The 10,933-nt window shown below is 37.1% G+C and overlaps 1 protein-coding gene across 2 annotated transcripts in view; it reads left to right on the plus strand.

Moving 5' to 3' along the window:
* Nucleotides 1-3,157: 3,157 nt before the first annotated feature.
* The window catches only part of LOC140155345 (arylacetamide deacetylase-like), a 52,716-nt gene continuing 44,940 nt past the window's right edge, over nt 3,158-10,933 (plus strand). The window contains exons 1-4 of one of the 2 annotated variants that reach the window (XM_072178145.1): nt 3,158-3,453; nt 4,914-5,121; nt 5,941-6,010; nt 6,898-8,299. In XM_072178145.1, the coding sequence (XP_072034246.1) occupies nt 3,217-3,453; nt 4,914-5,121; nt 5,941-6,010; nt 6,898-7,687 (1,305 nt within the window). In that variant the 5' untranslated portion in view covers nt 3,158-3,216 and the 3' untranslated portion in view covers nt 7,688-8,299. Of the gene's footprint in view, nt 3,454-4,913; nt 5,122-5,940; nt 6,011-6,897; nt 8,300-10,933 lie in introns of those variants that run through there. The other variant, XM_072178144.1, reaches the window with a different exon arrangement.

Raw genomic sequence — 10,933 nt, forward strand, 5'->3', positions numbered from 1 at the left:
GATAACAGAGTGAAGTATTTTAAAACTTTCAACCAATCAGAGTGCTTGAATTAAGCATTATAGCTGTAACACTGCACGAGGAGCCCGCAAATAGATTCATCAGGATTGTCCATTGAAAATTATTTACATTGTTCTAAAACAAATCCAGTATAAAATAGGTGATGCTGACATACCTCAATGACGTTTCGTGCTGTGTCACAGCATTTTCTCAAATTGAATGACCAGCTTTGACCTTAAACGTCTGTTGCTTCCTGTTGGTAGCTGACGGGGCCAAATATATCAACAACGTTTTGGCACAGCTAAGGGTTCGCCGGTCAGCCCGATTGTAGCGAACTTGTATGGAGTGGCTTGAACAAGAAGCGCTCGTCACAGCCGCCCTTATGGAAACGTTATGTGGATGACGTGTTGGAAATTGTTAACATAGGATCCGCAGAACCCCTCACAGAGCATCTAAATCAAATAGACAAAACCGGCAATATTAAGTTCACCTATGAAACGGAAGAAAACAAGCAAATTCCTTTCTTGGATACACTAATAGTCAAGAAACCCAACGGTTCAATTAAGCTCTTAGTTTACAGAAAAGCGACACCTACAGATCAATATCTGCATTTCCAATCGCACCACCCCCTACAACACAAACTCAGTGTAATCCACACTTATGGACAGGAAAGATAAAGTTGTCACCGAGGAGAAAGATAGAGAGTTGGAGGAAACGAGAATAAAGGAAGCGCTTTCACGCTGTGGATACCCGGAGTGGGCATTTAAATCTGTTCAAAAACCGAGCAAGCCAGTAGTTAAAAATCAGTCGCAAACCAAAAGCCGCGGCGTTGTCCCGTACAAACAGGGTCTCTCGAAAAAGACAAAGAGAATCTTTAAGAAGCACGGTTACCAAGCAAATTTCAAGCCCCATAAAATACTCAGTCTAGTTCACCCCAAAGATAAACGGGACGTCAAAACTACAGCTGATTGTGTTTATGAAATCCCATGCTTAGGTTGCCCAAAATCTTACATCGGTGAAACTTCAAGACTCTTTGGTACGAAAATGAAAGAGCACAAATCTGAATCAGACGCAGCTTCGGAAAAACCCTACACCAGGGCACAAAGAAAAACATCTGTTGAAAGCGCCCCTCCATGTCGCTGAAGATGAAGACAATCACGTGATCGGTTGGGACGAAGCCAAGATAAAAGACATTGAAACCAACAGAAAAAGAAGACATATAAAGGAATCAATTTGGATACGAAAGATGGGGCAGGCTAACACTCTCAACAGGGATTGTGGAAACTACTTCCTTCCGCACATCTATGATCAGCTACTAACAGCGCCACCTACGTCAACTACCAACTACTCCACTATTCGCCAAACGCCAAGGTCCGTATGCACAAAACATTTAGACCGGGTCTTAAGTTAGACCTGGTCTAAGTGAAATTTTGTCTCGGGAGAAAGGACGTTTTCCTTTACATTTACGTGAGTTATTTTGTATTCTTTTTGAACTTTGCATTAAAATCTTTAGAATTTGCTAGCTACTATTGGAAGGCAGTAATAGTAAACGACCTTTCCGGATGGAACTAAATTCTACTTAGACCAGGTCTAACTTTAGACCCGGTCTAACTCTTTTGTGCATACGAACCCAAGAGTTTCTAGAATGCTGTTAAAATAAGAAAAAATTTTAATGCTAATTTATTGCACATTCTAGGGAAGCGTGCACCTTTTTTAAATAACCGAGTGAGAGGGTTTTCAATAAAACATTTTTCCTGTCAAAACAGCGCGAACATTTTGACACTTTTACCTAAAAGTAACCATACGTTAGGCGCTACTAAGCATCTCTATTGATTTTGTCGAATGGAATAGAAATATTTTAAGCACGGATGTTTAATTCTCACTGCACGGATTTTTAATCTTACCGCACAAACGTGCCAGGAGGCACGTTAAAATTAAAATAGCCCCAATTTGGATTACAAACACTTCATCATAATTATCAAATGAAGCGTACGCCAATCCTTTAGTTAGACGCAACTGGCAGAATATTGAAATAATTAGTATTTGGCAGGGTTTTTTTTTGGGGGGGGGGGGGGAAAGGAACAAAAAACCTGCAATTGTGCATGTTTTCCATGTCACCAGATTCAAACAAGTCTAGGTATTCAGAATTCGCTTGAGTATATAGGCTATACCCTTAATCTACTTGCCAATTTATTTAAACAAATCTTTTTAAACAAATAAATATTGCTAAATATTGTACAAGTCTTTAGAAGGCCTGATTGATTGATTGGTTGATTTCATTTGGTTCCATACAAAACAGAGCATTATAAAAATAGGAAATACATAAAATGTATATTATTACAAGTTTAAAATACATTACATATGACACTAGACAAATAAAAAGAAATATGTATAAAGTGAAGATAAAAATATACTAGGAGCCATGCAGGATAACCCATAAAAGCCAATGTTTCAGGCTTATTTCCAAAGGGATCCTTAAGTGTCACAGCATACAAAAAAATACAAAAAACAAACAAAAACCACCAAAAAACCAAAACAACAACAACAACAAGCGCACTTTTGGCCCTTATTTCCAAAAGTTTACCAAAAATCAAACTTTTATTGCTACTTAGGTCCAACTAAATGATTTGGATTTAGCTGACGTTTATTTGGCAAAAAATGGAATTTTTTTGGGAATCTGTATGCAATATGCACACGCCATCATAATTATATTTCCCGGAAGTTTAGCATTTAAATATACCGATCCTTCATATCATATTAAAATAATAGACAATAGCAAGAATTGTAGAAAATAGCAAAGAAAGCCACTACCGACAATCAAATAACAATTTATATAAAACGTTTCTTTCCGTGCCCCGGATTTCCTTGCAAAACTATACATAAAGATTCTAGGTACTGTTAGCCCTACTGTAGGGCCTTTTGACCGTGGTAATCCGAAACAAGAAATGTCTTTAAAAAAGACAAAAAAGACAACGCCATGAATGAAGATCATGTTTCATAATTTTGCATTGACAAGTACTAGGAATGCTAGTAATTTTGTGTGAAAAACCCCGCGTTATACAGAGATATTAAAGCCAGCCTGCAGCCGGCCATAACATGTACACATACACACAGCAACGCACTCCCTAACATACAAATGGACCTTTGGATATATATTTTATATTAAATACAACAGCGCAGACTATCAAAGACAAATATTGCAGTGTCAAGGTCACACCATGCCTGCCTGCCTGCCTGCCTGCCTGCCTATATCACACTGCTTTCCCGTCATAAAACACAAATGTAGAGTGTTAAAGACTGGCATATATACCACCACGCACAGTATGAAGAAGCAGATTTTATTGTTTGTTGTTGGTTTATTTTCTGCCGTTGTTGCTTACTATGCAACGCTATCTGTACCAGAAGCCATTCCAAACCCGAATGTATTGCGAGGCTTCACGGCATTTCTTGACATAGTATGTTGAATTTTTCTCTCTCTTTTATTATTTTGTTTTATTAAATATATAAAAACAGCCACACACAATCGTTGGTTGCGCCGATTGCCTGTTTTCCTGTGTTGTGGCTTTTTTATTCGCCGTAGAAGCGGGATTAACTACCATAGCAATAGATGAATACAAGTTTTGAATATATCGCTCAAAAAATCATCTATTGCTATGGTAGTTAATCCTGTTACATCATCACTTCTACGGCGAATTCCCTGTAAAAGTGACATAAGAAATCGAATTAATTACGATAGCAATAGATGAATACAATTTCGACTAAATCGCACTACCTTAAAGGAGGATTTCGTGATCCTAGCATCCTCTTTTTATGACATTTTTCAGTAGATATCCACGAAAAAAGCTTATTTCCAAAATTTCAGTTGATTCCGATTTTGCGTTTGCGAGTTATGCATGATTATGTGTATTACACTTCTCCATAGACAATGTGTTGTAATTTCGTTCTGGTGCACCAGAACGAAATTCAAATTTAACGATATTTTTGCTAAACGAATTAATCTGCAAGAAATATTTGGTACATAAATATTATGTAGCCAGAGGTATCCAGTGGTGTAAAAATCTCAACTTTTTTTGGGAAAAGTGGGGGATGAGGCTGTGGATCACGAAATGCCCCTTTAAGGCACAGACCCTAGAAAAAGGGTCTGTGCTTAAGGACAGTAAGTGACTGCATGCTCAATATATAAATCTACTACATGTATATTTCTTGCCGATTAAGAGATGGCGCTTTTGCTGTCGAAGTGATATAATAATCGGATTAATTGCCATAGCAATAGATGAATACAATTTTGAATATATCGCTCAAAAATTCATCTATTGCTATGGTAGTTAATCCTGTTACATCATCACTTCTACGGCGAATTCGCTGTAAAAGTGACATGCTCAACGAGAGAGAAAAAAGAACACACCATCACCATATAAATCTACTACATGTATATTTCTTGCCGATTAAGAGATGGCGCTTTTGCTGTCGAAGTGATATAATAATCGGATTAACTACCATAGCAATAGATGAATACAATTTTTGAATATATCGCTCAAAAATTCATCTATTGCTATGGTAGTTAATCCTGTTACATCATCACTTCTACGGCGAATTCGCTGTAAAAGTGACATGCTCAACGAGAGAGAAAAAAGAACACACCATCACCATATAAATCTACTACATGTATATTTCTTGCCGATTAAGAGATGGCGCTTTTGCTGTCGAAGTGATGTAATAATCGGATTAACTACCATAGCAATAGGTATAAACAATTTTTGATTATATTACGCTAGGTAAAATGAGAGGTCTTGTATCATATGTAAGGAGCAATGGTAAGAACTGTATTTTCCTCGTTTCCTTGCAATACGAATGCAATTGTAGGCAAATATACACATTTATTATATTGTTTGATACAAATTGTTTTCTGAATTAGATGGGAGCACTTGACTCAATTCTACCGGCAAGCATCAGAGACTCCATGTACAATCCTCCTATTACCAACGACAATCCTGGCTTGAACGTAACAGAAACTACCTTAGATGGAATACCTGCTATATTCTACCGGCCGGTTGGTGTGGATGACAAGTCACTACCAGCGGTGATTTATTTACATGGAGGCGGATGGATGTATGGAAGTATATGTAAGGAGAATGTAGACAATTAGTTTAACTTAATATCAATTATATTTTGTGAGAGTAAAAAGTAAATAGGGGTTTATCACAGGGCTTCATCAAACCCCTTGAAGTTTGATCGTTCAACCCGGACGGTGGTATAATCTCAAAATGTTTTTCTCTGCTAAAAAATAAGCGCCAGAGATGGTCATAAGATTTCCCGAAGTTATGTGGTTGCTTAGGGGCTGTGCAATAATATGACCCCCCCCAAAAAAAAAACCCCAAGACAAATCCAAACGGTGTGTTAAAAATGCTTCCCCTCTCGGCCTACTAAATAATTATCGTTTGTCCCTCTCCTTTGCACATGCCAAATTTTGGGGAACCCAATTTGCAAGCCTTAAAAGATCTAGATATATATTGCGAGCGCAAATTTGTGTTCCTAAGCCATTTATAGCGTTTTATTTAAAGGCGCCCCATGAATTTGTGTCTTTAATGTTACCAAGGGCTCATAATTATACATGACCATACTACGTGCATCAAGTGCACGTCGAATTATGGCTAAACAGTCTATGTTACTACTGAAACAGTTTAAGAAGCGGATTAAAGAACATGCACCCATGGAAGATTTCGGATTGGTCGAGTATTTGTGACTTTAGTAGGTCTCTTGTCGGTTAACTTTTGAGACAATGGCTTTTTAAATTATAATGCTAAATTTTAAGTTTGAGACTGTCTTTATGATTTTATTCTCAAAATGAAGACCATAAAAGTGTTAGGTGTTTGAAAGGACAATTGTATTATGTACATAATCAAACATGCACATTTGTAATGTGCCTTTCGACTCTTTTGCAGATCAATATCACCCAATGGTTACAGATGTAGCAGTTGCACTCAGTCGTCCTACTGTGGTCATTTCTGTTGGGTAAGTCTATAATTTTCAAATACGATCCCGAAAATCTGGTTAACCCTTTAGGCTGCTCAACTCACTTTGTTTAAAGTGTAGAAGTGTATACATATTTCTGAAATCAATTCAATTATGAATTACAATCATGGTTACAAAAGATTACATAATATGATGTCTGCCTAGGGACCAATTCACTCCCCAAAACATACTAATGGAAGATAGAGATAAAAAAGACTATTTTGTGTCTGACGTCACTGTTAATCAAATTCCCCACGATCCTTGATTGGTTAATAGCGCGAAAAAGTAAGGTATTAATTTATCTGGTGCCGATCGGGGAAAAGGAATAACAGAAAATGGCGAAAAATTACATAAATTACAAAAAGCAACTTTTCTAGGCATTGTTGACATGGTACCTTCGGGAAAGACAGTTTCCTACTATTAAGACCTAACTTTTGAGATGGTTTGTATGTTTGAAGGTGCAAAATTAACAATAAGGCGCCTGGTTTTACCGCCGCGTTCAGCAACTCATCATCACGACACTTGTAAACGAACCGTTCTCGAGTTTGATTGACAGATGACGTCGATTTTAAGGGTATCCGGGTGTGGTTTTATGTCTATTATATGTGTAGGGGGAGGAATATACGAATGTTAATTGTTCTGCCAGGTGTTCCACAGAGCATGGTGTCTTGTAACATCAACAATTTTGCATTACAATCCGGAGCTTGGACATTATTGGCGTCGTTAACCATATGGAGTTGGGGTTAATGGGGGTGTGTAGGGTTTACATTTGGAACCATGTGAAGGGGTCCGATGTGTGTGGGGTGAGGGCGTTTGTGCTTGATTGTTTTTTGCTTGATTTATAAGATCAACTTTTAAAATGCCGCTTATTTTTGTTTTCTAAACAGTTATCGACTTGCTCCCAAACATAAATTTCCAGCTGCAATTGATGACGTCACGAGAGGCATTGTTTGGCTGTTACGCCATACCGAAGAGCTTGGAATTGATAACCAAAGAATCGTAGTCTTCGGTGACAGTGCCGGGGGTAATCTTGCTGCAGCTCTGGCGCAGAGGCTAACATTTGATGTTCAATACAAGGAACTACCGAAACTAAGGGCTCAGGTACTGATGTTTCCAGCTCTCCAGATGTTCGACTTGAAGACGCCTTCCTATCAGCAAAATGGACGCTATCGCACACTTATAATAAGCCCCACTTGGTTGGGAAAGATGTATAGTAATTACTTAATCGGCAATGAAACACTGGCTCCTACACTTATAAACAATGAACACATCGCCCCATACGCTAGGACAAGCACACCATACTCCAATTTTGTATCTCACGATCTCATACCCGAAGAGTTCAAAAAAGAAAACTATGCACCACTTGATATAAATCTTGGCAATGATCATGTTTATAACGAAATCAAAGATATTATTCTCAATCCAGACTTAGCGCCGTTGATGCGCCCTATATTGGAGGGTTTACCGGAAGCGTATATTGTCACGTGTCAATTTGATTTGATAAGAGATGATGGTATATTATATGCAAAGCGTTTAGAGCAACAAAACGTGAAAACAACATTACGCAATTACAAGACTGGCTATCATGGGGTACCAATTCCGGAAAATGCAAAATATGGTCTTCCGCACCTTGACGTTGACATACTTAAAGAAGTTCTTGGAGAATTCACTAAATAAACCAAAAAATTGTATCATTTAATAAATGATTAAGTAATATACGGTTAATTTTTAATAACATTCTTCCAGATGTATATGTCTGAGTAGAATGACCACAAGTTTTTTCCAGAATAAGAAACTCCTAATCGATACTCTCATTGGTCTGCTAATATATACCACAAATCAATATCAATCGTAACCATGGTAACGCATGCATATTTCAAACGATGTACACTACTCAAAACAATTAATTAACGGATCAGAATATGACAATAATGATTTGGATTCTGTCTTTTCTGTTCTGAAGTGTTTTTCAATCTTACGGGATTTCAGTTTTCGGTAGTGCAGTTATTTGGCTGTTCCATTTAAAATCCACACTACCCCTGTGGAAGATTTTGGAAATATCTGCCAGAGGGGGGAGTATGAATTTCAAATGGAATGAGCACATTAGGCAGCTCCATTTAAATTTCATACAACCTCTGAGAAAGATTCAACTTGCATCTTCCCCTGAGGGAGAGGGAGTTTCAAATAGACCTGCTAATGTGATAATTCCAATTGAAATTCATACTCCCCTGTGGAAGATATTTCCAAAATCTTCCACAGGGGTAGTGTGGATTTTAAATGGAATAGCCCAATTTCTTTCGTTGTCTTTACATTACTGAATGAAATAATCTGATTTGAATTTTGTTTTTGCTCTGAACGTTGAATTTCTTTGAGTAATTTACATGAAGGGCTAAATCTAAACGTTCATGAAACTTATACGAGCTTCCTATTATAATTTGTAATTTCAACTACGGTATCTCAAGAAAATGTGCAATAGCATGAAGTAATTATTGTATTTATGCCAAGTCAATGTTGTAAACAATCAGTGCATGTTGATATATTACTCTCTTTTCACGTGACGCTTTGAAAATATGAAATTGACAAAGCTAGCATTAACTTTAAAAATTGAGCATTTATTAAATGATATCATAAAAATATTAATTGAAACGTAAAGCTAGTTTCAAAATAATATAATAAGGAGATTAGCGCTGGGTCCCGACATAATCTTTGTTGAGAAGTATTATAGCGAGTTCATTCATGTTTATTCAAACGAAGGTAGAGTCTTTTGCCGTAAAGTTTGACTAATAACCTACTTGACGAAACAAAAGGGGGACATTTGTGATTCAGTCGCTTACAAGCTCTTACACATGCCCTTCTGTTGATCGCCCAGTGATACACATTTCCGAGTTTAAGCGACAACCATTCAGACATTCGCGTTGAAGTAAATTTGAACAAGAAATTCAATCGATATCTCTGAAGTTGCCGTTGGGGTTAAAGTACATTTTCGAACATCATTTCGCAAACTCTAACGCCAGCCGGCAGCCGGCCATAAAATACACATACATACAGCTACGCACCCAGCTGCCCAGACTACATCGTCACTGTGGACTGGACTATCAAAAGACAAATAAATCTGGTTCAAATTTCAAGGTCATACCATGTCCATGCATGCCTGCCCGTATCAGATGCTTTCCCGTCATAATACACAAATAAAGACTGACATAGTCACCACCACGGAAATGAAGAAGCAGATTTTGTTGTTCGTTGTTGGTGTATTTTCTCTGCGGTTGTAGTTTACTATGCAACGCTACCTGTACCAGAAGGCATTCCAAACCCGAATGTATTGCGAGGCATCACGGCATTTATTGACATAGTATGTTTATTTTTTCTCTTTGTGTGTCATTTTAAATATGAAAAAAAAAACCACCACAATCGTTGGTTGCGATTGTCTGTTTTCCTGTGTGTGTAGAGATAGTTTTTGCAACATTTTTATCAAGTCATGCGATTGCAGTTAGGACAGGTTGTGTATCCACACAGAAAAACCGCAAATAAGTTCATCAGGATTGTCAATATGATAAAACAGATAATTGAGATATTCTTTGTACACTTGAAATCCGTAATTAGGGGCTGATTGTTACGTACCTTAATGACAGTTTCGTGCTAAGATATGAAACGGAAGTTGTTCAAAAATCCCGGCTTTCCTCGACATGCTCATTGTCAAAAAGTAAGACGGCTTCATCAAATTGCTTGTATATCGCAAAAGACAAATACCGACCAATAATTGCATTACCTACCGCAATCGTCTATACAGCACAAACTCAGAGCATAGGCGCAGACGAATGAACAGGAAAGATAAAGTAGTTGCAGAAGATGAAGACACAAAACAGGAAGAAATTAAAATCAAAGAAGCTTTAAAGTTGTGCGGCTACCCTGATAGGCCTGTTTAAACAAACGCAAAGTAAAAGCAAATCGCCGAGTAAGGAACGGCCTGAGTTAAAATCCCGAGGGATGGCAGTCCTCTCTTACAAAGGAGGGCTCTAGCAACGCGTGAGGCGGGTCTTCAAGAAGCACGGCCTTTACACCTTTGTTCCATAACCATTAAGGTATAGGACATTTTTGTTTTTGCTATAGCCCCCGAATGAAATGTATTTAATTATGTTTGTACTCACTCAGGTAGCATTGTGTGTGAATTTTACATCCGAACTAAGTGCTATTCTTTTTATGGACATTTTAGTGTCTATGCCCAAAATGAGGGTTTTTCAATATTGCCGTCCATTTCTAATCGTCACCCCCATAGACTTTACATGTAAAATAAAAAGGCTCATAAAAATTTAATAGCACCTAGTTCGGATGTAAAATTCACACAAAATGCTTTTTGAGTGATTAGAAAGATAATTAAATACATTTCATGCGGGGCTATGTGGAAATGTTTTAATGTATTCCTTGTACAATGAAATTTCACAATAAAATGTCCATTGGAAACAAACCCAGCAAACACAAAACGTTTTCGACATCATTCGCAAAAGGTTATAAAAGGTTGTCATAAAACGTTTAAATGTCGGGTTATATAAAGGGTATATTAAGAGTATAAAACGTCTTCATAACCTTAAAAGGCATTTTTTGATAATCTACTGCTCAGCAAACAAAATGTTTTACAGAAAACGTTTAAATGTCGGGTTATATAAAGGGTATAAAAACGTTTTAATAACATTCCAAAAACATTCTTGAAAACTTGATACAAAACATTCTAAACAGAATGTTATTTTGGGGTTGAAAAAATATTTTGCGAAAAATGTTTGCCCAAAATATTTTCAATAACGTTTTAAAAACGTTTTCATGAGCTTTATATAACCCGACATTTAAATGTTATTAAAAGGTTTTGAAAAAAACATTTGAAGAACATTTTTGTGTTTGATGGGTTCAAATATTTTAACATAATGTTAT

Source organism: Amphiura filiformis, chromosome 6, assembly GCF_039555335.1.
Source record: "Amphiura filiformis chromosome 6, Afil_fr2py, whole genome shotgun sequence".
NCBI classification, from domain to species: Eukaryota; Metazoa; Echinodermata; class Ophiuroidea; order Amphilepidida; family Amphiuridae; genus Amphiura; species Amphiura filiformis.